Source organism: Saimiri boliviensis, chromosome 17 (assembly GCF_048565385.1).
Source record: "Saimiri boliviensis isolate mSaiBol1 chromosome 17, mSaiBol1.pri, whole genome shotgun sequence".
Lineage (NCBI taxonomy): Eukaryota > Metazoa > Chordata > Mammalia > Primates > Cebidae > Saimiri > Saimiri boliviensis.
Genome location: NC_133465.1, coordinates 68,049,946 through 68,075,560, shown reverse-complemented (window position 1 = coordinate 68,075,560; position 25,615 = coordinate 68,049,946). Strand labels below are relative to the sequence as shown.

The following is a 25,615-nucleotide window of genomic DNA, read 5'->3' as shown; positions in this document are numbered from 1 at the left end:
CAGGGTGGCACTTTCTCTCCATCTGAGACCTGAGGCCTTAAGTAAACCTCCTTTGACCTGAGCTAGCTTGTTTCACCAGAAGTTCTTGACTGCACCACAAAGTATTTGCTTTCTCCTGGTGCTGTGCTGAAATGCCAAAGGCCAGTAGTTGGGTCTCTGGGCGCCAAGGAAGGAATGATCTGTTGGCTGGTTCTGAGGTTGTTGGGTTCAGGGGTACGTTTTGATGAAGTTCACCTCTGCAACAGAAAGGCAAAGGTGACCTCTGAGGAGGGAAGGCACACACTTGGGCCCTCTGTCCTGGTCATTCCAGGTGGCTACAAGAAAATACTGCAGGCTCAGTTCCTGGTGAGGGGTTTGTTGCTGGCGTGCAGGTGGCCGCCTTCTCCACGTGCCTCACGTAATAGAGAGGGAGGATGCTCTGGTGTCTCTTTCTCTGCTTAAAGGATACTAATGTCTTCATGGGGGCCCTGCTCTCATCTCGTCTAAACCCAAGCACCTCCCAAGAGCCCTGCCTCCTCCTGGGGCTTGAATATATGAATTTTGGGAGGTGAGAGAATACAGACATGCAGTTCGTAACGCCCACCCAGTAGGGGCTCCGCTAACCCCTGTTACGGGGAGAATAATCACTAAACCGGTCACAGTCAGAATCAGCTGGCCGCCTGTGTCTCCATCCCCAACCCTTTCCTCATCACATCCCTTCCAGAGCTGCAGCAGCTGCACAGCGAGCAGGCTGAAAGCCAAGGGGCTGGGTGAGGGGCCAGCATGCCCATGCCCTGTACTTAGATACGGAAGCAGAGCCGGGGGAACAGTGGCTCTCAGGCACACAGCCTCAGACGCATCACGCTGTCTCAAAACTAGCAAAAACAGATGTGACAGCCAGCAGCTGTCTGGCTCCCCAGCTTAGTGAGAAAACCAAGCAACTGGAAAAGAAAGTGGTTCAAACTCAGTCCGTCAGACCTGCAATAAATAATTCCTATTAGGAGTTCCTGCATTGCCAGGCTGTGCCCTTAGCACTCAGGTGAGCAGCAAAGGGGTTAGGACCAAAGGGGTTAGGACCAAAATGCTGCTCAAAGACTGTGCAGCATTTGAGAGGAGCACGTCATTTGACATCTCAGAAAAACACAGACGTATCGAAGCTATTTATTGAGTAAACCTGAGACTTTTGTTCTTCAATTAAAAAGGCCTCGACATTTATGAAATAACAGAATGAGAGGAAAGCAGAGAAGTGAAAGGACATGGCTAAGAAAGTCAAAACTGCAAAAGCAGAATTAAAATATGCCAAAGCACCGGTTAGACTAGACTTCGTGCTACCTAACAGCGGATACAGTAAATGGACAGTCTTAGGAAATTGCTAATATGCGAAGGGAAATAATAGATATGTGTAAGATGGGAGAGAGGAGCAATATAAAAATCATAGTTGTTACTAAACTAGAGAAATAACAGGCTGGGCACAGTGGCTCACAGCTATAATCCCAGCACTTTAGGGGGTCAAGGCAGGTAGATCACTTGAGGTCAGGAGTTTGAGACCAGCCTGGCCAACACGGCGAAACCTATCTCTACTAAACATACAAAAATTAGCCAGGTGTGCTGACATGCACCTATAATCCCAGATACTAGGGAGGTTGAGGCAGGAGAATTGCATGAACCTGAGAGGCAGAGGTTGCAGTGAGCCAAGATCACACCACTGCACTCCAGCCTCGGTAACAGAGTGAGACTCTGTCTCAATTAAAAAAAAAAAAAAGAAAGAAAGAAAGAAAGAAAGAAATAATGAATGAAGATGTAATAGAAGAAATTTTTCTCAAGCTTGAGAGACAAAAATTAAAAGAAGGCCTGAGTGTAGAGGTCAAAGTGGGTAACTGATTTCCAGGCCAGATGACACATGTAGACATATTCTGACCAAAGTTTTAAATCCTAAGGCTACAGAACAATATTCTGCATGTTTCTACCAAGCAGGTAGCCTTTTGACTTTACACAGATTTCCTGGAACAAGATGAAGCAATGACCAGTCTTAAGAAAAACTCCTGACAGTTATCCATGAAGGCAGCAGTAAAGTCATCCTCACACATGCACAGAAAAATGCCATTTGGGTACCCTTCCTGAGAAACCCATTCCAGGATGTATTCCAGACCACCAAGAGATCAACCACATTCTAGAGTACCAAGGTGGGAATTAACATGTAAAAAGACTAGCAATGAGCTTGAAACAAATTAAAAGTAAAGAGATAAGTACATAAAGAGATAAATATGGTTGTAAAAGGTTACATTCCAAAGTCAAAAGCAATAGTTGTAGAATAGAATGATATAAGCAGTAGAAACTATATCTATGGTGATAAATATGATCAATTATTGGAAGTTAGGAGGAAGAACAAAGGTAGGGCAGGGGAGTTAACAATCTCCTAAATTCCTAAACACAGATAACAGAAATCAAAAGCTATTTTTCTTTTCTTTTCTTTCTTTTTTGAGATGGAGTCTCCCTCTGTCACCAAGGCAGGAGTGCAGTGGCACAATCTCAGCTCACTGCAACCTCCACCTTTTGGGTTCAAGCAATTCTCCTACATTACCCTACCACATAGCTTAGATTACAGGTATGTGCCACCGTGCCTGACTAATTTTTATATTTTTCTTAGAGACAGGGTTTCACATGTTGGTCAGGCTGGTCTCGAATTCCTGGCCTCAGGTGATCCACCTGCCTTGGCCTGCCAAAGTGCTGAAATTACAGGCATGAGACACCATGCCAAGCCGTAATTTTTCTTTATATCCAAACTTAGAGAAATATTTAAAAGATCGCTTTAATAAACTTAATGGCAAGTCCTAGTGGAGTTATAAACAGGATTTCTCCTATCCAAATCACTAAGGAATATAAGAGCAAATGAGCTATAGTTTTTAAAGCACAATACCACAGCAAAGGGAGACAGAAAGCAGAAAGGATAAGACGTGATGAGAAAAGGCAAACATTAGTTACAGTATATATAAATTATTTAAAAGCAAAATATTTCAGATTAGATTGTTTAAAAATGTAATTATATGCTACTTCCAAGAGCCCGCTAAAACAAAATGGAAAGGTTGAAGACAAAATGATTGACAAGTAGGTAAAACCATATGAAACTTCCAATCATTGACCATTTTGGACCTTTGAGAGACGGTAATTTTCACAGATGAGCACAGGCAGCTTTTGCCTGTAATCCAAGCACTTTGCGAGGCCAGAGCAGGAGCATGGCTTGAGCCCAGGGCCTTCCTATGTTGTTCGAGCTGGGGGCACACCTGTGGTCCCAGGTGTTTTGGAGGCTGAGGTGGGAGGATCGCTTGAGCCTGGGAGATTGAGGCTGCAGTGAGCCGAGATTGTGCCACTGCACTTCAGCTTGGGTGACACAGCAAGACCCCGTTTCAAAGGAAAAAAAGGCAATTTCAGATGGCAATCTTACTCACACATGTAGATACACGCTTGCATGCATACACATATATGGCAGAATACTAATCAGCCAAGAACCACTCAGGGCAAGAATACATGTTTAGCTAAACATACGCGATCAAGTAAAATCTATATAAATATTATAATTGTCCTAAAATGTTATGTTCCCAGTAATAGTATTGTTAATGTATCTATATAAATAAAAGCAAAAGCTATTAGGAAAATAGAGAAGTGGGAAGGACTCAAGCGTAATGGGAAGCCATGATTATCCTACCACGGACTGCGTGTCTGTGGCTCCCAAACATTCCTCTGTGGAAGCCCTAATCCCCGGTGTGATGGGATTCGGAGATGTGGCCTTGGGAGGTGATTAGAACATGAGGGTAGAGCCCTCATGAAGGAGATTCCTGTCCTTATAGGAAGAGATGTGAGAGAGCTCACTCTTCCCCTCTGCCATGTGAGGGCACAGCAAGAAGGTGGCTGTCGCCATCTGCATGCCAGGGAGAGAGTGACGGCTGGAACCGTCACTCACCTGGAACCAAACCTTCTGGCACCTTGATCTCAGACAAAGCCCATCCTGTCATACTTGGATGGCAGATTTGCCAACGTCAACAGCCTCCAGGCCTGTGAGGAATAAATGTCTGTTGCTTAAGCCCCCTGGCGTATGGTGTTTTGGTTAGTTACCCAAGCTGACTTAGGCATACACAGAACACGTTTTTCTGACCATGAAGCAATAAAACTGCTAATTAAAAAAGAAAAACAGAACTTAAGAGGAAATCCTTCTAACAAGGTAAACACAGAGGTTTAATCATGTCATTTATGTTCACACGAAAGCATCAGTAGAAAAACTGAGAGCAGTCACATGAATGCCAAATACCGTCTACAGGAGGGAGATGGGTGATCGAAGTCTTCATGGTTCACACCGGAGTCACAGAGACTGTCTAGAAATGGCTGAATCAGTAGAGAGTCCATAAATTATCAGAGTGACAGAGGCAGCCATGTTTCCAGCGGGGGATGGGATGGAGGATAGGGAGAGACGGGCCGAAGAGCTTGCGGCTTTTTTATCAAAACTTTTCTTGTTAGGTGTTTTGTTACCATAGATGCGTCACTTTGATGGAAATGTGTAGGAAAGAAAAATCTAATGTTGGATAAGAGAGGAAAATCCAGATCATCGTCGCAGGTGGCCAGCACCCTTGTGGCGGAACTCCCACTCACAGGGGAGCCAGGATCCTGACCCGCCTCTCCACCCTTTCCCGTCCCTGTCCGTAGGTCAGTGGCCCCCACAAAAGGGACTCGCTCCCATCTGACTCTCCATTTGCAGCTATGGACGATCCACCCAGCCCACACACCCCTCGACCCTCAGGTCCTTCTGTGCCCCAACGAGAGAATTAGATGCTCTTTTCCGAAGAGTGACCCCGTCCTGGCCCGGTTGAGTGAAACATCTCCATGGTCTCCCTGCGGTTCCCCTAGGGCCCAGTTTTGGTTGCGAGCTAAATTATTTAAGGCTGTCTGGTTAACAGTCAGTTAGGCACAGGTCCTCAGTGGGCCCTGGTGGCCACAGGTCATGGGGAACTAAGCTCCAGTCCAAGATCAGGCCGGGTTGAGGAAACTCACACCGAAGAGCACGCGGAGGAAGAGTGCAGCCGGAAGCGGTTTCTCCAGATCCTCCTCCCTGTGCTTTCCTCCCAGGACTGGTCAGCCAACCCGCTGTTTGAACGAAAGGACAATAAGAAAGAGGCCCTGTTAGACTTGGATGGAAGAATCGCCAACCTCGGCAAGCGCTACACGGCGGTGAAGGACGCTGGGGTGAAGATCCAAGCCATGGTTGCGGTAAGGAAACACCCAGGAGGGTTTTGGAGAGCCCGCTCGCTTTTAACAGGGAGGGGAGAGTAAAGGCAGAGCTGGAGATTTCATAAAAATGACCAGTGACCCATCTTTAGTGGTCACCGAAGTCTGTGATCTGGCCGGGCGCGGTGGCTCTTGCCTGTAATCCCAGCACTTTGGGAGACCGAGTCGGGCAATCACCTGAGGCCGGGAATTCCAGACCAGCCTGGCCAACGTGGTAAAACCCCACCTCTACTAAAATTACAAAAATTAGCCAGGCGTGGTGGCACAGGCCCGTAGTCCCAGTTACTCAGGAATCTGAGGCAGGAGAATCGCTTGACCCTGGGAGGCGGAGGTTGCTGTGAACCCTGATCGCACCACTGCACCCCAGCCTGGGTGAAAGAGTGAGACTCTGTCTCAAATTAAAAATCTATGGCTTTTAATCCAAGCAAGCCTTATCTTTAAGTAGCACACCAGCCTGTAAACTTCCAAGCCCGGTTCCTTTGTGATGGGCCTGCCCTCCTCTATTCTAAGGGCACCTGAGCCCTCACCGTGCACGCTGTGGGTATGGGCCAGTGACGTTTTCATACTCGGTCAGCAGATCTTGTCTTCCCGGAATGAGCTGCTGAGGGCCGGCACTGTGTGTCTAACAGTATCCCCCATGGATTTCCCATGCATGGGTGTGGGCAGGGAACAGTAACATGGGAAGAGCGAGGACCGTTCGAATGTGCACAGGGTGTGTCACAACCAGCACGTGTGAATGGGTAGAATGTAATGCATGCCTGCTTTGCTACCTAGGATGCTGGCCGGTGCTTCTTGTCGGTAGTCCCAACAGCCCATGACTGCGTCCCTGCCAGCGTCTTGCGAGCCCTCGTTGTTTGCACGTTGACTGGGGGAGTGCAGAACAGTAGACTGGCATTCCTGGGTGCTCCGTCTGGTGTCCTGACATGGTCGGGGTTTTCATCCGCTCCTTACTTGGTAGTGATTTCATCCAGCTTGCATTTTAGTTTGTCTCTGGGGACACTGTGAAAGGTGGAGCTTTGCATTCACCTGTAAAAGAGAGTACTCTCCCTTGAGCTCAAATATGGCCAGGCGTGGTGGCTCACGCCAGTAATCCCAGCACTTTGGGAGGCCAGGGTGGGTAAATCACTTGAGGTCAAGAGTTGGAGACCAGCCTGGCAACGTGGTGAAAGCTCATCTCTACTAAAAATAGAAAAATTAGCTGGGCATGGTGGTGGGCACCTATAATCCCAGCTACTCAGGAGGATGAGGCAGGAGAATCACTTGAACCTGGGAGACAGAGGTTGCAGTGAACCAAGATTGCACCATTGTACTCTAGCCTGAGTGACAAGAGAGAGGCTTCATCTTAAAAAATAATAATAATAATTTGGCCAGGCATGATGGCTCACACTTGTAATCCCAGCACTTTGGGAGGCTGAGGCGGGTGAATCACTTGAGGTCGGGAGTTCAAGACCAGCCAGACTAACATGGAGAAACTCCATCTCTACTAAAAAAAAACAAAAACAAAAACAAAAATTAGCTGGGTATGGTGGTGCATACCTATAATCCCAGCTACTTGGGAGGCTGAGGGCAGGAGAATGGCTTGAAACTGGGAGACAGAGGTTGCGGTGAGCCGAGATCGCACCATTGCACTCCAACCTGGGCAACAAGAACAAAACTCCATCTCAAAAAAAAAAAAAAAAAAAAATTCAGGGCAGTTGTTTTTGGGGGTTTTCAGTGCATGGTGTAAATCAGTGGTGTGGCCTTTAATGACGAGTCATCCCATCCAGACAGACCAGCAGGCCCCACCTGGGGATGGGCTATTCCTGGCTGTTCTGTTGTCACGTATCGCTATAAAGGTCGAGACTTCAGGAAGTGACTTGACTGAACCAGAATCCGTTTTGCCTCATTCCCAGTTCGCATTCTTCTCCTCCCTGCCACGGCGCCAGAAGGTCTCTCTCAATGAAAATGCTAAACTGCAAACACGTTGCTTGGAAGAGTGAACTGATTGAAGATGAACCGATTAGCTTGGATACTCTCAGAAGGGTTGGAGACAGCACAGGAGAGTGATTTGGCTCAGGGTCAGGAAAGGTTCAGAGGGTGGCGCACAGTGCGTGGGCAGGCGCGGAGGTAGGACTGGGCCGAGGCTGCGGCCAAGCAGCAGGGACAGGAGCCTAAGAGGGGCAGAGACCAGTGAGGAGCCTCTCCTGTCCCCCAGCTGTCATGAGATGCTGTTGCCTCTTGCGCACGACCCCGTCACCACATAGGTTTACTCCCTTGACGGTCAGTAGAGCCATTTCTTTTTATCTTACACTGAAGTTATTTGAACCCAAGTCTTCTCTCCCTTATTAGAATCGACCTGCCTGAAGGTATAGACTCAGTGGAATTAATCTCTGAGTTTCCCTGTGCACTTGGTAGCCTAGAGATTCATCCATCCACCCAGCCAGCTAGCCAGCCAGCCAGTCAGCCACCTAGCCACTCACATATCTACCCACCCCATTCATCTGTCCATCCACCTACCCCACTCATACATCCACTCCAACCACCCATACATCTAACTCATCCACCCATACATCTAACCCACCCATCCATTCATCCATCCACTCACCCACCCACCCATTCATCCCTTCACTCATCCACCCATCCACCCACCCACCCATTCGTCCACTCACTCATCCACCCATCTGTCCACCCACCTATCCATCCATCCATCTACCCCTCCTCCTGCCCACCGACCCACCCACCCATCCAGCCACCCATCCACCCATCCACTCACCCATTCACCCACCCATCCTCCTGCCCACCTACCAACCCATCCACCCACCCATTCATCCACCCATTCATCCACCCACTCATCCACCCATCTGTCCACCCATCCATCCATCCATCCATCCATCCATCCACCCACCCACCTACCCACCCACCCACTCACCCACTCACCCATCCTCCTGCCCACCCACCCATTCATTTACCCACCCACCCATTCATCCACCCACTTATCCACTCATCTGTTTGCCCACCCACCCACCTATTCATCCACCCACCCCTCCACCCATCCACCAACCCACTCACTCATTCTTCCACCCACACATCCACCCATCTATCCACCCACCCACGCACTCGTCCATCCATCCACCTACTCACACACCTACCAACCCCATTCATCCATCTATCCATTCATCTCAATCATCAGTTCATCCACCCACCGATTCACCCACCCCACTCACCCACCTACCAGCCCCCGCTCTGTGCCACGCATGCTGCTGAGTTCTGGGGGCACAGTGGTGGAGAGGATGGTCAATCTTTGCCCTCACGAATTTGGTCATCGAAAGGGCATGCAGACCAAAGACAAATCGAAAACAGATAAAACAATTCCGAGTGGCCCTCTGCACCATGGTGGACATAAATAGTGGGTTGCTAGAGAGAACCCAACCAGAGATGGAGGATTCCTTTGTGAGGAAGGGACATTCGAGCTGAAATCAAAAAGATTAGAAGCCAGATCCAGCAAGAAAGTGAGGGAGCAGCCCATGCAAAGCCTGGCATGGGACTGGCATATATGAGCAAAGCCTGGTGTGGGACTGGCATATCTGAGCAAAGCCTGGCGTGGGGCTGGCATATCTGAGCAAAGCCTGGCGTGGGACTGGCATATCTGAGCAAAGCCTGGCATGGGACTGGCATATCTGAGCAAAGCCTGGCATGGGACTGGTGTATCCGAGCAAGTTGTAAGAAAGCGCCACACTCTGTGTTCCAATTGTGAGTCCTTTATTGCCAGTGACTGAGAGATGGCTAATGCTCAAAATTCTCTCAGCCCTGAGGAAGAGCTTGATTCTTTTTTGTACCTTGCTTAAGAAAGGGGAGGGGGAGCCTCGCTGAAGCAGAATGTACAGAAGCAGAGCAAGCAAGTTATATAAGGGGGCTGGTCACTAGGAGGCAGGAGGTTCTCATGATTGTTGATTTTTAAGGAGGGTATACACAAGCAGTTCCCATGATTGCCAGTTACCAAGCGGGTATTCAATACTTGTCATACAATCAATCAAGTGGGCTATTCACAATAACAAGTGTGCTTGCTGAGCAGGCTGTGGTTACACAGGTTATATATTTCTGTAGTCCTAAGTGCAGCATGACCCACCACAACAGCATGACCCAGGTATGCACTCAAGGGAGAAATGGTGGGAGGGGTGAGGCGGCCGTCAAGATGGAGTCTGTCTGGCTCTCAGCAAGATGGAGTCTGTCAGGCTAACACAGGGTAGGTCAGCACAGGATGAGCCTGGCACCCACAGGAAGCTCAAACAGCCCCGTGTGTCTGGGTGTGAACATGGACCGGTGGTCCAGAGAGTCACTGAACAGTGAGATCCAAGAGCAGACACACGCCCGGTGAGGCGAGGGCCAGCTGTGTGCTTGTGTTTGCAGGAAAACGCGGAACTGTTCAGGGCGGACACTTCGAGCCTGCCCTGGAAGGATTATGTCAATTACATTGACGACATGGTCCTGGATGAATTTGACCAGTTCATTCGCAAATCGCTGAATTTCCTGATAGACAACATGGTTCTAGATGTAAGTTATGAACATAAGGTAATGTATGTATATGTATTCTCATATGTTAGAATCTACAGCTTCTAATTTCCTGATGAACTATCTTTTTTTTTTTTGAAGATGGGGTTTCACTATGATGGCCAGGCTGGTCTTGAACTCCTGACCTCAGGTGATCCACCCACCTCGGCCTCCCAAAGTGCTAGGATTACAGGCGTGAGCCACAGTGCCTGGCCTAGAACTATCATTTTTATAAATAAACAGACTTATTAAAATATACCTTAGGTGATCCTCTTGACCTGGTTTTAAACCTGAAATTCCTGCATCCCAGAACCCCCTCAGTCCCAGGCACTTAGGACCATGGGTCACCTTAAATCTACTGTAATATACATTGGCTGCAGAAAGCCTCAGGAGACCTAAGAGGGTGGTCCTACGTCACTGCCCCGTGAGGGAAGGTGGGCAGCACTGTCCGCTACTCATGTGGATTGGGGGGAGGGTCTTCCATCAGCAACGGTAGCCACGAACCTACTCAATCCTATAGGGCTGAGCAGAAGGTAAGCCAGTCAGCGAAGGGGAAGGGCTGGTTAATCCCAGTGTTCTCCATGGCGGTGGCCCCTTTCCTGCCCGCTTCTTTTGTGTTGTGACGGTTTCCAAATAATTTGAGTACTGCCAGGAGTGGCCACTATCAAAGGCTCCCCCAGGCCACCAACAGCAAAGGCACGTGGCAGTGGTGTGCTCTTGTGCAGGTCATGGAGGGCGGGTGGTGTTTGCGCCTGGCACGTGGGTCTCCGGCTGGTAACCAGTAACAGACCCAAAATTCAGATGATGAAAGTCGTCATCACTACAACTGCCCCAGTGAGAGCGTCTCAGTGGAAGCTGTGAGGATGCCCTGGTCCTTCTCAAGGAGTTCCAGGGAGTCCTCCTTCTTGTGAGTAGCCTGGGGGCAGGAGCCCGCCTGAGTCTTTAGAAAAGTCTGGTCACCCAAGTCCATGACAACTGACTGTTCATCCCGATGAGCACCTCACTCAGATACTGATACAGCCCCCTCCTGCTCATAGAAAAACTGGGGGGCTTGAACACCCCCCACCCACAGGTCCCATGGGGACTCACATGAGGGCAGATCAGCGGCCACAGTGTGATCTCGCAGCCCGGTGGGTCCTGGCCCACATTTTGAGAATCATCGGTTAGGCAGGAAGAGCACCAGGGTTGATCTCAATCACATCACTTTAAAGCAGACCTGTGCCCGCAGCCCTGCAGTCTCACCAGGGGCCTCCAGAGCGCAGGGGAGTGCGGCCGAGCGCTCTGTAAGTGGGAACTCCCGAGGAGAGGGACATGGAGCCTTGTCTAGCCCCTGCAGTTCAGGCTTTGTGTGTGAGTGATTCATTTAGCCCAGGCAGTAACCCAGAGGATGGAAACAATGTTCCCAAATACATAAAACGTTTAGCCTCATTTTATATATTTGGGGAAACAGAGTTAAATGACTCCTCAAGGGCCTCACAGCTGGCAAGTAGCAGGTGCAGGCTTTGAACCAAGGTCTTAGCTCTGCCTGATCCTGCCCCGCTTACCCCAACCTGCCCCTGCCTGCTTTCGGCCTTGTGGCTGCGCCTTGGGCTCCATAGTGATTGCTCAAGTCGGGGGCCCCGAGACGTCAGCTCTCAGAAGCTGCCCAGGCCAAGGGAAGGCAGTGGTGCCTTGACAGTGTGGAGTGGATGATCAGGGCACTGAGAATCCTCTGATGGAGGACAGAGGTGTGGACCGCTGGCAACCCCGCCCCATTTCAGGACAGCGTCGCTCCCCTGTTTGAGATCCGCATGGAGCTGGACGAGGATGGGCTGGCCTTCAACCCGTCGCTGGAGGTGGGCTCGGAGCGTGGCCTCCTGGCACTGATCGAAGGCCTGGTCAACGACATCTACAACGTAGCCAGGTTCATCCCCCGGCTGGCCAAGGGCAAGATGAACTACAAGGTCAGTCCTGCTGCTCCCGGCCCTGCTCCGGGCCGTCCATTGCTCGCCACGTTTGGTGTTGCCTCCCTGACTCTGCAAGACCTGGCTGTTTGCCTTTTAAACGACATGGTGCACCCTCCAGCACTACGTGGCTGCTTCTCCCCCGACGCGCACCTGTGTTCTTCCCAAAGCGGCTTCGCCTCTGGCAGCCTGCCTGGGTTTCATTCCTTCATCATTTCTCCAACCCCTGACACGATCCCAAGAGGTTAACCTCGCCCAGCTTCCTGACAGTTCACTGAGTCCTGTCTCACTCTGCCAGGCTGGCGTGCAGTGGAACAATCTCGGCTCACTGCGGCCCCCGCCTCCCAGGCTCAACTGATCCTCCCGCCTCAGCCCCCCAGGTAGCTGAGATTACAAGCAGGCATCACCAAGCCCAGCTAATTTTTGCATTTTTTTGTAGAGCTGGGGTTTTGCCATGTTGCCCAGGATGGTCTTAAATCTCTGAGCTCACGCGATCCGCCTGCCTTGGCCTCCCAAAGTGCTGGGATTACAGGTGTAAGCCACTGCGCCCAGTCTCAGTCTTGTAAACACTGTGATTCTCCCAGTACTCAGGCAGTTTGACAGACGGGCCTTCCACTGCCTTCCAAGTTCATCTGTTCTAAACGCATCAAACAAGACCTGGAGAGCCCAGCCAGGCTCTGGGGTGGGAAGGACAAAACTCACAGGAAATGTAGCTCCCTGCTGAAGGGAGGTTGGCGGTGGGGTGTTTGCCGGAGCGTATTTGGGTAGCAGTAAAACAAAAATCAGAAAAGAACTAGATGACCTAAATGTTTGTCAAAGAGGGGAGCGGTTTGATCACTGCTGGTCCAAACACCGATTCTGTGAGTTGTCACAATGAGCCAGGGGTGGAAGGGCATTGTGACAGGTTATTAGACATTTATCAAGTTACAGAACGATGTTTAGAATATGGTTTGATTTGTTTAAACAAGCAAAAATCTGGGTGAGCGCTTACCAGGATGGGAGGAAGCAGGGAGGGGAGAGGGATGTGGCTTTTCTCTCTTGCATTTCTGTGTTGTTTGAATTGTAAAACAAATATTTACAGTGAGATGAGCTGTCCAGGAGGGAGGGATGTGCGTGTATGTGGATGCATGTGTGCCCGTGTGCATATCTGCATGTGTGTGTGGGAGGCACGTGTGTCCTGGGGTGAAGCGAGGACTCGAGGGAACAGCTAATGACCTGAGAAGGTCAAGGACAAGGTGGGCATGTGAGTGGATCCTTGGAGGGCAGAGGGAGGTTTCCATGCGGAGAGGATGGCTGTGATTTCAGGCCCAAGTGCAGGCGGCAAGCTGTTCCAGAGTTGAGAATAGAATTTGCCCCAGTTATGCAGATGCTAGGTTAGCACGTGTCCTCAGAATCGGCGTGTCCTGGGTGTGCCCCTCCCTCTGTCCCTAAAGCAGGCTGCTCTCGGGCACCCACAGTTGCTGCAGACAGAGCTGCCCCACCCCTGCGTTCTGCCAGCACACACACTCGAGCAGTCTTGCAGACACCCTGGGATGCTCAGGCAGAACATTCCAGAACTGAAGGGCCTGTTGCCTGGGAGAAGGGTCCTTCAAAAGGCTGCTGGCCTAGCAGAATCTGACCTGGTGCCAAGCTGTGGAAGATGAGAGGGTCACTCATCTAGACCGCTGGCCTCACGCCACTTCCCAGAGACCCAAGGACCCTAGCTTGGTGGCAGACAGTACCCAAGGGATGCTTCCCATGGGCACCGGCGTGGCTAACCCAGAGGAGTTGGGGTCAGGACAAGGAGGAGATGGAATGTGGGCCCCAGGCTGCCTGTGTGAAACCACAGGGATCTAGAGAGCTGGGATACCCACAGAGGAGACCAGCAAGGGGCAAAGCCCCCAGACAGTGGGCCCCGCCTGCTCCTAGCATGCCAGACTGCCCCCAGCCCAGCTGGAACTTGGACACCACCTGGGGAAATGCAAGGGAGGGCAGCAGACAGTCTTGGCCGGAGCAGGTGGACACCCGGAAGTGACCACCTTGAAATCCGGAAGCACCTGCCTGCCCTCTGAGCTGAGCGCACTTCCCACCCTGAGCAGAAAGAAGCCGTGAGGAGGGACGAGAGAGCCACATGCCGGGCACTGGCGAACCCACAGCTGAATTCTGACGCACATGCCAGACGCTTTCCTGCAGCCATGTGGAGCTTCCAGCTTCTCTCACCTGTGGCTTCTTTTTTTTTTTTTTTTTGAATCGGAATCTTATTCTGTCACCCAGGCTGGTGCAGTGGCACGATCTCAGCTCACCGCAACCTCTGCCTCCTGGGTTCAAGTGATTCTTCTGCCTCAGCCTCCTGAGTAGCTGGGATTACAGGTTCCCGCCACCACGCCCGGCTAATTTTTGTGTTTTTAGTAGAGGTGGGGTTTCACCATGTTGGCAAGGCTGGTCTCAAACTCCTGACCTCATGATCCACCCTCCTTGGCCTCCCAAAGTGCTGGGATTACAGGTGGCTCATGCCACCGCGCCCGGCCCCTCTGTGGCTTCTTTTCATCCACAACTTACATGCAGGATGGCCTGGCCCCAGCCCTAGGGCCAACCCTCCCAACCCTCCCTCCGATTCCATCCCAGCCCCACTGACTTCACCTCCTCAATTATACTGTTTCCTTGTCCTGCCCCTTACAATGAGGTCCCTGCACAGACATCCCATGCATGTCCAGGCCCCTACGGGACCTCTCTGCAGCTGTGACGGCTCCGGGCTACAGGGGCCGTCTCCAGGTGTCTGGTACCTGACCCTGGATGATGTAGGGCACGGGGAATACTGGCTTGGTGTGAGTTGGGTAAAGGAAGTGGTTTGAGGTCGGCTGGTTCGCATATGGAAGGCATGTCCCAGCTGAGCCCTTTGCTATCTCAAAGAATTGCCTAGTCCTGGGAAAGGCAGCTCCCCTTGGCCAATAAGGTTTTAGTTTAAGATGTCAAAATTGGGCTGGGTGCAGTGGCTCATGCCTGTAATCTCAGCACTTTGGGAGGCTGAGGCTGGTGGATTACCTGAGGTCAGGAGTTTGAGACCAGCCTGGCCAACATGGTGAAACCCCACCTCTACTAAAAATGCAAAAAAATTAGCCAGGCATGGTGGTGGGAGGCTTAGGCAGGAGAATCGCTTGAACCCGGGAGGCAGAGAATGCAGTGAGCTGAGATCATGCCACTGCACTCCAGCCTGGGAGACAGAGCGAGACTCCGTCTCAAAAAAAAAAAAAAAAAAAAAAAAGAAAGGAAAATGAAAATTCCCTATGATACAGGCAATAAAGATGTGATTAATACACACACACATACACCCTTGGCAGTCCCCAGCACTGTATGTAAGTCAGTGAGTTCTCTTTTTGCTGACACCAGTTTAGGGTGGGTTTCCTGTTGCTTGCAACTAAAAAGGTTCTGTCTAGTACAGGTCTCTCGTGCGCTCTGCCCTAACTACCGACGGTAGACTTCTTTCAGTTGCCCCAGCACGCTGCCTCCTCCCGCCACACGGCCTTTGCACGGGCTTTGCTGCTGCCAGAAAAGCCGCTTCTCCTGCTCTTTATCTACCCAAGCATCACCTCCCGGACCAATGGCCATTTCCTCGGGGCTGGTCCCTGACCTGCTCCCCATCTCACCGGAAGCAAGGGGCAGAGAGGAGATGCTTTGTTTCTGTGATTCTTTGATGAATGTTGCAACCCATTCCTGGGCTATACACTTCCTGTGTCCCCAGTATCTACCACCCACCCTGGCTCAGTTCCAGCAGCAGGTGCATGCAGACCTCACCCACCAGCCTCCTCGTTTCTGGAGTCCTCGAGGGAGAGGATCGCCAACCTTGCTTTAAAACTTGGGTGAAGCTGGGCACCGTGGCTCATGCCTGTAATTCCAGCACTTTGGGAGGCCAAAGTGGGTGGATCATGAGGTCAGAAGTTCAATACCAGTCTGGCCAACATAGTGAAATCCTGTCTCTACTAAAAATACAAAAAAATTAGCCGGGTGTGGTGGTGTGCACCTGTAATCCCAGCTACTTGGGGGGCCGAGGCAGGAGAATTGCATAAACCTGGGAGGCAGAGGTTGCAGTGAGCCGAGATGGGAGGCAGAGGTTGCAGTGAGCCGAGATGGGAGGCAGAGGTTGCAGTGAGCCGAGATCGTACCATTGCGCTCCAGCCTAGGCGACAGTGCGAGGCTGCATCTCAAAAAAAAAAAAAAAAAAAAAAACTTGGGTGAATTGTTTTAAGATGCAGGGTAGGGTCTATTGTTACCAGGTAGGCGCACAGTGAGGGCGAGCTATTCAATGAATCAATCCATGTGTGAGTCACCTTGGGGTTCCCCAGACAAACGCCACACTTGGCATCTCTTTCCAGGGGAGAACATTGCAGAGCAGCAAAGGTTTCAATTTCCCATCGTGGGAGCCTGGGCCAAAGCAGTGGCGTGTGCCTGTAGTCCCAGCTACTCGGGAGGCTGAGGCAGGAGGATTGCTTGAGCCCACGAGTTCCGGGCTGTAGTGCGCTATGCCATTTGGGTGTCCGCACTAAGTTCGGCATAGATATGGTGACCTCCCAGGAGCAGGAGACCGCCAGGTTGCCTAAGGAGGGGTGAACTGGCCCAGGCTGGAAACGGAGCAGGTCATCATGAGAGAGGGAACGTACTCTTGCCAACGGAGAGCCACTTCTCAGGGCCGGGATGACAACACCAGGCAAGTTACGAACCACGCAACGTATCTCCTGTTTGCTTCTCCTCTGCCCCTTTCAGACAGACCTGGAAGACATCACAGACCTCATAGAGATGAGGGAGGAGGTGTCCAGCCTGGTCATCAATGCCATGAAGGAGGCTGAGGAGTACCAGGATTCCTTCGAGAAGTACTCCTACCTCTGGACGGATGACCTCCAGGAGTTTATGAAGAATTTCCTGATCTACGGGTATGTGCCCACTGCAGAGGACTTGGACACCCGGACAGATGATACCATCCCCAAGACACCGCCCACCCTGGCTCAGTTCCAGGAGCAGGTACGTGCAGACCTCACCTACCAGGCTCTGAGTTTCCAGAGTCGTCCAGGAGAGGATCACCAGGCTTGCTTTAAAACTTGGTGAATTGTTTTAAGACACAGGTTCTGTTGTTACCAGGTAGGGCAAGGCAAACAAATCAGGAGATGACCACCATTGGAAAGACAGTTGGTTACTCACAGTTCCCGAGAAGGGGGCATGGCATGCCACACAGGCCTGCATGGGGAGCACCAGGGTCGGTCAGGAGGCAGAGGGAGCCGGAAGAAATGCGGGCAGTAAAGAGCCTTTATTGTGGCTTCCAGGGAAGGAATGGGCAGAGTCTGCAGGCATAGGGTTGGCAAGTTTGAATAATTTCAGCAGGCTCCAGGCTATAGCGACTGTCTGGTACCTGACCTTGGGGTGATTAGAGTGGGTGGATAGCTCCCCAGAAGGTAAAACCCTAAGAGAGCCCTATGAAGGGGACGATTGTGGTGTGGGCTCTGGGTTTGCCCATTTGCGTATGAAACCATGCTCCCAGGTGGGTTTTTGGTTGTGTCTAGAAATTGGCTAGGCCTGGGAGGGGCCAGATGTCCAGGGGCAAAGCCCCAGAGGTCAGAGCGTCCAGAACACAGAAAATAACACCTGCCAGTAATAGCCTCAAACGTAAATAGATTCAGTTCCCCAGTTAAAAGATACAGATTGTCTGAAGGGATTAACAAAAATTGGTGACCCTAACATATGCTGCTTACAAGAAACGTACTTTGCCTGTAAGGACACAGATCGAATGCAGAGGGATAGAAAAAGATCTTCTACATAAACGGAGCAAGGAGGCATAGCTATAGCTACATCAGATAAAACAGACTTCATGTCAAAAACGGTGAAAGGAGAGCAAGAAGGTCACTATGTAGTGATAAAAGGATCATCTCAGTGAGAGGATTTAACAGTTAACTATCCATGCGCCCAGCACCGGAGCACCCAGATACCTAAAGGAAGCAGTCGGAGATCTAAAGGAGAGAGAGGCCCCAATACGTGAATCGTTAGGGATTTCAGCATCAGGCAGATCATCCAGGCAGAAAATCAACAAAGAAACACTGGAGTTAAAGTGCACATTGGACCACAGGGACCCACAGGCAGCTGCAGAAAGAACGCAGGAGGCGAGGGTGTCGCCGATGCGCCCACCTGTAGCTCTGGTCCCAACGCACCAGAGGGCCCCGTGGGTGAGGGCGACCGTGAGAAAGAGGGCCCCGTGGGTGAGGGCGACCCACACCCGGGGTGCATTCTGCAGCACGGGGTTGGGGCAGTGGGAGGAGCTGGAGGCCCCTGGTCACAAATCAGCACCAAGAAGGATGAGTTAAGGGTGCCCTTTAGTAGCCTGTGACTGGGTTCACGTCTGGAAGCTTCTGTCCTACCCAGCTTCAGAAGTTCTGCTGCCATGACCCGTTCCACCCCTTTCTGGTAGACTGGCACCTTCTGGGCCTAGACTCTGGGCTGGAAGGAACCCTGAAGGTGCTGGAGGAGGAACAATAGCTTGGAATGAGGCTCCCGTGTGCCCAGCACTGCCCTTTGCTGACCCCGGCCCCACAGTGGCTGGCAGGTGCAGTGTGGGCAGCCCTGGATGGAGGCCCTGCGCGGACGCCCCCACAGGCGTGCAGGCCATGACAGGCCGCCGGTGGCCATGTTTTCCAGATCGACTCCTACGAGAAGCTGTATGAGGAGGTGTCCAAGTGTGAGAACGCCAAGGTGTTCCACGGCTGGCTGCAGTGTGACTGTCGCCCCTTCAAGCAGGCCCTGCTCAGCACCATCCGGCGCTGGAGCTTCATGTTCAAACGGCACCTCAGCGACCATGTCACCAACAGGTGGGTGCCCCGCCGTGTCCTCGGGGAGCCCAGGGCATGCGCACAGCATGGGGGAGTGCCCCCCCAACTTGAGTTAGTGGCATTTGTCAGGTGCATCCTCCGGGGCAGCACGGGGGTGGAGGCCCGGCTTTAAGGCCAACTGCCCCACCGAGCTTGAGGAGAAAGGGGTCACCGGGCTGCAAGCAAACACTCTATCCTTCCTCCAACCCCGGTGTACTGAGCACCTGCTATGCCCAGCACTGGATGCTGAGGAAACCCGGAGTCTGGCAGGGAAGGCTGGTGCTGAAGAAACAGATGGGCATCCATGGAGTCACATGGCCCGTCAGGGCCATGATGGGCACGGTGCCAGGGGAGAGCGTTCCCTGGTTGAATTTCATCTGGGAGGCCAGCGAAGGCTTCCCTGGGATGTGGCCTTAGTCTGCGACTCGAGGATGGGTTTGAGCTGAGCTGCCGAGGCTTGGGGTGAAGTCCAGGCAGGGGCTGAGTGCGCTGGAGGGGTCCGAGGTGGGCAGGGGTGTTCCCTCCCCAGCTGTGCCCTTCGGTGATAGCCAGCTGCCCTCACTGTGGTCGTCCCCCCTGATGGGCCTCCCTGTACCATCGAGGGTGAGTCCGAGGGGAGCTGGTCCCATCACACACGGTTCCCTTGTCCCTTAGCCTGGCTGACCTGGAAGCCTTCATGAAAGGCGCCAGAATGGGCCTGATGAAGCCCCTCAGGGAGGGGGACTATGACGGCCTGGTGGAGGTGATGGGGCACCTGATGAAGGTCAAGGAGAGGCAGGCGGCCACCGACAACATGTTCGAGCCCCTGAAGCAAACCATCGAGCTGCTCAAGACCTACGGGGAGGAGATGCCGGAGGAGATCCACCTGAAGCTGCAGGTACGTGGCGGGCGGGCACGGCCACGTCCAGGTGAGCAGGGAGGAGGCTGTGGGAGGCACCGTCAGAGGAAGAGCCGGGCCGGCTGTGACCATAGAAACCAGCCCATCACACACAACCACGGGGACGCTGCAGGCTAGAACCCCGCTGGACCCCTGATCCCCATGGAACAGGGAGGCGCAGGGAGGAGGCTTCCAGGGGACAGGAGATCTGGCGACTGCCTCCAGGGCCCCCTCCATTCCATCAGGGTTTTGTTGGATTAAAAATGCCTTCATGTCCCACATTGCTTCCTGAGTGCCCGGTGGAGCTGGGTGCCAGGATGATGGAGAGAGAACAAGGTCAGAGGGACCCTGGGGAGCGACTAGGCAGCTGAAGGGGAGGGGCTGGCAGCTGCGTTCGCGCTGCACTTGACAGTGAATTTAAAGGACCTCAGCCGTCGGCATGGAGGCGGGTGTGCAGGCTGGGCGAGGGTGGAAGGATGGGGCAGGGGTGCCCCACAGCTGCCGCCCAGCCACCTCTAGTTGCGGCCACCGAGGAGACGCCGCTCCCTCCTCTCTGGAGTCTGGCCTGGAGTTTTCATCTCCCCGCAGCCCGTCCACCCCTCCTCCCACCCCTCCTCCCTCCCTCTCCCCTTCTCTGAGTCCAGCCGCAGACAGGGCCCACTCTGCCGTCTGTCTGCACTGACTCCAGCCAGTGCCCAAGACCCCACGACCCTGGGGGTGACAAGGGGAAGGGCACCAGCCTGGGCCACACAGGGAAACCCTGTCTCTACAAAAAAATTAAAAAGTTAGCCGGGGTGGTGGCGCACAGCTGCAGTCCCGGCTACTCAGGAGGCAGGAGGATAGATTGAGCCCAGGAGGTGAAGGCTGCGGCACGGTTGATTTCACCACTGAACTCCAGCCTGGGTGACAGAGCCAGTGTCATAAGAAAAAAAAAAAGGACAGAGCCGGCTCCCGGGCATCCCACCCCAAGGTGCTCTGGGCCGCACATGGGGCAACTGGGGTGGTGAAAATGCAGACAGAAACCGCTGGAGTCAGCAATCACAGAAGAAGTAGAAAAGCCTCCGCTTCGAGCAAAAAGTTCATGGGCTGGGATTTTTTTTTTTCTTTAAAGTATCTTATGGCTTGGTGTGGTGGCTCATGCCTATAATTTCATCACCTTGGGAGGTGGAGGCAGGTGGATCACTTGAGGCTAGGAGTTTGAGACCCAGCCTGGGCAACATGGTGAAATCCCGTCTCTACTAAAAATTTAAAAATCAGCTGGGCATGGCGGCGGGTGCCTGTAATCCCCGCCCCTCGGGAGGCTGACCCCAGAAGGCAGAGGTTGCAGTGAGCCAAGGTCGTGCCACTGCACTCCAGCCTTGGCGATAGAGTGAGACTCTGTCTCAAAAATGAATAAATAATAATGAAAATGTTTACCCAAGTGTGAAGAACCTGGGAAATAAAAAAATTCACCTGCTCATTGCAGCCCTTCTCTAGAACGGGAGAAGAGCTTAGCAGTGCCCGGGGGCAGGGCTGTGCTGGAGGGACGGAAAGGAAATTCCTCTGTTGCAATGGACAGTCCATATCTTGACTGTGGCGGTGTTTGCACAAATCTGTATGTGGGATAAAATTGCACGGGACGCCCCCAACACACACACAAATACAAACGGATTCAGGTTTAAAAACATGATGGAAGGTGAGTGTGCTCTCTGGTCTAGTTAACAGAGACACCGATATTGATGTCCTGGGCCACCCTCAAAGAGGCTGGGTTTTGTTTTTGTTTCTTTTTTGAGACAGGGCCCCTTCCGTCACCCAGGCTGGAGTGCAGTGGTACAATCTCGGCTCACTGCAGCCTCTGCCTCCCCAGTTCAAGTGATCATCCCAGCTCAGCCTCCTGAGTAGCTGGGACTACAGGCCCATGCCATTGTGCCTAGCTAAAATTTTGTTGTATCTTTTGTGGAGACGGGGTTGAGGCGGGGGAGTCCCGCTTTGTTGCCCAGGCTGGTCTCGAACTCCTGGGCTCAAGTGATCCTTCTACCTCAGCCTCCCAAAGTGCTGAGATGGCGGGTGTGAGCCACCGCGCTGGCCCCTGCGCTGTTTTCACAGCTTCCCACGAGTCTCTGATTATTTCACAACAGAAGGTTTAAGAAAAGAAAGCAGCAAGGAGCCCTCCCCTGCCTTTGCCTCCTGCAGGAGCTGCCGGAGCACTGGGCAAACACCAAGAAGCTGGCCATCCAGGTGAAGCAGAATGTGGCCCCGCTCCAGGCCAACGAGGTCAGCATCCTGCGGCGGAAATGCCAGCAGTTCGAGGTACGGTTCCCGGGGCGGGGCGTGGCGGCCGGCTTTCTGGGGAGCAGCGTGGTGCAGCGTGGGGCCCCGTGGGGCAGGTGACCGCCCGGTGACCCCCCGTACCCTGCTCTCTCCTCTCGCAGCTCAAGCAGCATGAGTTCAGGGAGAAGTTCAGACACCAGGCCCCATTCTCCTTCAGCGACCCCGACCCCTACAAGTCCCTGAACAAGGTACGTTTGCTGGAGGGTGAGATCAGGAACCTCACTGCTTTCTTTTCACACGTTGTTATTCTTTAAGTCTAGAAATGAAGCCTCCGTGGGACTGACCTTGGGGGCGTGCATGCGTGCTCTTACATGTATGCATGGGCATATGTGTGTGAGCACGTGTGTGTGTGTGTGTGTGTGTGTGCGCGCCTATGTGTGTGTACGTGAACATGCAAACCCAGCAGCCCCTAGACCCTGGGGTGACCCCTGTGTCTCGCTGCTTGGAGCATGGCTCCAGCTGTTCTCTCCCTAGGGCCCCAGGCTGGGTTTTCTGGAAAGATTTAGGGTGAGGAGTGCCCTGTGCCCATCCGAGAAGGGCTGTGGAGCTCCAGCTGGTGAGCGGAGCGGGGGTTCCTGCGTGTCCGTGTGTGTGCGCACACTCTGAGCCCGCCTCGGCCACAGCCTGCCCATTACGTGTGGCAAACACACCCACTAACGTCAGGTGGCCAACTCTTAGTCACAGGACTTGTGAGGACAGTGGGGTGTTTTCCTCTTTGTTTATCTGAATTATCTCATTTTCAAAGCATTACTTACATTTTTTTTTTCGAGACAGAGTCTCACTCTGTCACCCAGGCTGGAGTCCGGTGGCATGATACTGGCTCACTGCAACCTCTGCTTCCCGGGTTCAAGTGATTCTCCTTCCTCGGCTTCCAGAGTAGCTGGGATTACAGGCACATGCCACCACGCCCGGCTGATTTTCTGTATTTTTAGTAGAGATGGGGTTTCACCGTGTTAGCCAGGTTGGTCTTGATCTCCTGACCTCAGGTGATCTGCCCGCCTCGGCCTCCCAAAGTGCTGGGATTATAGGCGAGAGCCACCGCGCCCAGCCTTAAATCATTTTTAGGAAGATAAAAATATAATATGAAAGTTGAAGAAATGCTGGGAAATCAGGAACTCTCTCAGGAGGAAATGAGGCATTTGTACCATGCCCATTGGGAGACAGTCCCCGTGCTGGAGTGGGTAGAGCTCACCCTCCCACCCCTGCAGGCAGGACCGAGGAGGCTGTGGGGGTGGGGAGGACTCTGTCCTCCCTCCCAGTGGGACATCACTGTATTGACACCTCCTCCCAGAAGGTTTACCAGGGAGGGCACACTGGAGAGACAGGCAGAATGTCGGGGAGTGGGGTGGGGTGCCGCTGAGGGTGACCAGCCCTGCTGACGGCCCCTTCGCCACCCCTAGCAACAAAAGACCATCTCAGCCATGGAAGGCATCATGGAGGCGCTGTCCAAGTCCGGGAGCCTGTTTGAGGTCACCGTCCCAGACTACAAGCAGCTCAAGGCCTGCCACCGGGAGGTCCGCCTGCTGAAGGAGCTCTGGGACATGATCATCATGGTAAGTGCCGGGCACGCCACCGCGCGGGTGGGGCCCGGGGTTCTGCACGGAGCTGCGGAGTGTTTCATATGCCTCGATTAGATCCTGTTGTTTCGTTGTCGTGTTCAGTCTTTTTATGGTCTTGCTAATTTTCTGTCTCATTCCATAAACCACGGAGAGCGAGGTGTTGACATCTGCAGCTCTGATTACGGATGTGTTTCTTTCTCCTTGAAGCTCCGTCAGTTTTCGCTTTGTGTATCTTGGGGCTCTGTTGCTCTATTGTACAGATTTGGGATTACTGTCTTCCTCTAGGTTGGCCCTTTTTCCCCGTTATATAATGTTCCTTTTGTCTCTAAGAATTTGCTCCGTGGCCTCCAGCTCCCGTCCCACCCTCCGTCAAGCCACAATGTCGAGGCAGCTGTTTGCTCCACAGTTGGCTTTACCTGATACTAATATAGTTACTTCTGTGTTTTCTATTCATTGTTTTTGACTGGTGTTTGTCCTGATAGATCTTTTTCCATTTTTTAAATTTTTAGCCTACTTACATTTTTGAATGTGAAGTGACTTTCCTGTGGACGGCGTGTTGCTGGATACTGGTTTTTTCATCCACTTTGCCAATCTCTGGCTTTTAACTGGTGTATTTAGACCATTTTGCGTTTAAGATGATTACTGTTGGCCGGGCGCGGTGGCTCAAGCCTGTAATCCCAGCACTTTGGGAGGCTGAGGAGGGTGGATCACGAGGTCAAGAGACCAAGACCATCCCGGTCAACATGGTGAAACCCCGTCTCTATTAAAAATACAAAAAAAAAATTAGCTGGGCATGGTGGCGCGTGCCTGTAATCCCAGCTACTCGGGAGGCTGAGGCAGGAGAATTTTCTGAATCCAGGAGGCGGAGGTTGCGGTGAGCCGAGATCGCGCCATTGCACTCCAGCCTGGGTAACAAGAGCGAAACTCCGTCTCAAAAAAAAAAGATAATTACTGTCATGTTAGAGCCCAAGTCTGCTGATTTGTTTTCTGTGTGTTCCCCTTGTTTCGTGTTCCTCTGACTCTCTTTTAACATTTTTAGGACCCATTGATTGAATTAGTTAGAGTGATTCTGAACATAGCACTTTATATAGTTGTCTTAGCGGTTAGTTGACAGTCACTGATAGCAACATTTTGTCACTTGAGTGTAGACACTTGACTTCCAGTTAGATCTCCTTGCCCTCACCTCTGCCCCTTTTAACTACAACTGTCTTAAGTATTTCCTCAATACATGAGCAGCCTTCCACGGTCTCGCTGGTTGTGATGTGTCCAGGGTTTTTCACTTGTAAGAGTGAGAAGCTGAAAGTAACAGGGCTGCTCCGTATTGGCAGAACTGAAAGAACTAACAACGTTTTAAAGAAGCAAACAGGCTTTTTGTTTGGGTTGGATGCTAAGGCAGCCCTGAGGACATGGGAATTTGGGTAGGTTGTGGAGGGGTGATATTCAAGCGCGAAGAGGAGGCAATTCGGGAGCCTGGAAATTTGCCAAACGAGGGCAGTCTGGATCATGTTTCTGTAGGCTGCTTTGTGGCCTCCTAAGCGGCAGAAAGACAAGAACGAGCCCAGTCTCGGTGTGTGAAGGGAGGCTGGACTCCAAGCATGGGGCTTCTTGTTCCCAAGTATTTCTTCTTTGTGTGTTCCTATGTTTGTTTTTGCCATTCTGGCTCCTCATTGCTCATCTGTTTTCAAAAATATTTGAGCTCTTTCCTCTCTTGCCCTTTTGAATGAACTTTTATCAAATCCAGCGTGGCATGGTGGCTCACGCCTGTAATCCCAGCACTTTGACAGGCCGAGGCAGGCAGATCACTCAAGGTCAGGAGTTTGAGACCAGCCTGGCCAACATGGTGAAACCCCATTTCTACTAAAAATACAAAAATTAGCTGGGTGTGGTGACATGCACCTATAATCCCAGCTACTTGGGAGGCTGAGGCAGGAGAATCGCTTGAACCCAGGAGGTTGACGTTGCCATGAGCTGAGATCATGTCACTGCACTCCAGCCTGGGCCACAGAGTGAGCGTCTGTCTCAAAAAAAAAAAAAAAAAAAGAAATCATTTGTCAATTCTTCTTCCCCTCCAGAAGGAAGCTACTATGACTTTAAATGGAATTGAATTAATTTGTTTGGAGAGAATTCATCTTGTGGCAGTATTCAGTGTTTCCGTACAAAAGCATGCTCTGTCTCTTCATTTATTTAGTTTCTAAAATACATTTTAGTAAATGTCTTGATGCCAACCATACTGAGGCTACTTATTTCTTACATAGGGGGAAAAATATTTGGAGTCACAAGGCTTTATTACAGCCAGGCCTTAAGAGAAGGTACAAATTGAAG

General features: G+C 52.0%; 1 protein-coding gene across 1 annotated transcript in view; it reads left to right on the top strand.

Moving 5' to 3' along the window:
- DNAH17 (dynein axonemal heavy chain 17) overlaps nucleotides 1-25,615 on the top strand; it is a 152,742-nt gene that overhangs the window by 28,118 nt on the left and 99,009 nt on the right. The window contains exons 16-24 of the mRNA XM_039476322.2: nucleotides 5,095-5,235; nucleotides 9,640-9,783; nucleotides 11,541-11,723; nucleotides 16,461-16,715; nucleotides 18,378-18,547; nucleotides 19,202-19,424; nucleotides 21,597-21,713; nucleotides 21,836-21,922; nucleotides 23,135-23,287. Coding sequence (XP_039332256.2) covers nucleotides 5,095-5,235; nucleotides 9,640-9,783; nucleotides 11,541-11,723; nucleotides 16,461-16,715; nucleotides 18,378-18,547; nucleotides 19,202-19,424; nucleotides 21,597-21,713; nucleotides 21,836-21,922; nucleotides 23,135-23,287 — 1,473 coding nt within the window. The remainder of the gene's footprint in view (nucleotides 1-5,094; nucleotides 5,236-9,639; nucleotides 9,784-11,540; nucleotides 11,724-16,460; nucleotides 16,716-18,377; nucleotides 18,548-19,201; nucleotides 19,425-21,596; nucleotides 21,714-21,835; nucleotides 21,923-23,134; nucleotides 23,288-25,615) is intronic.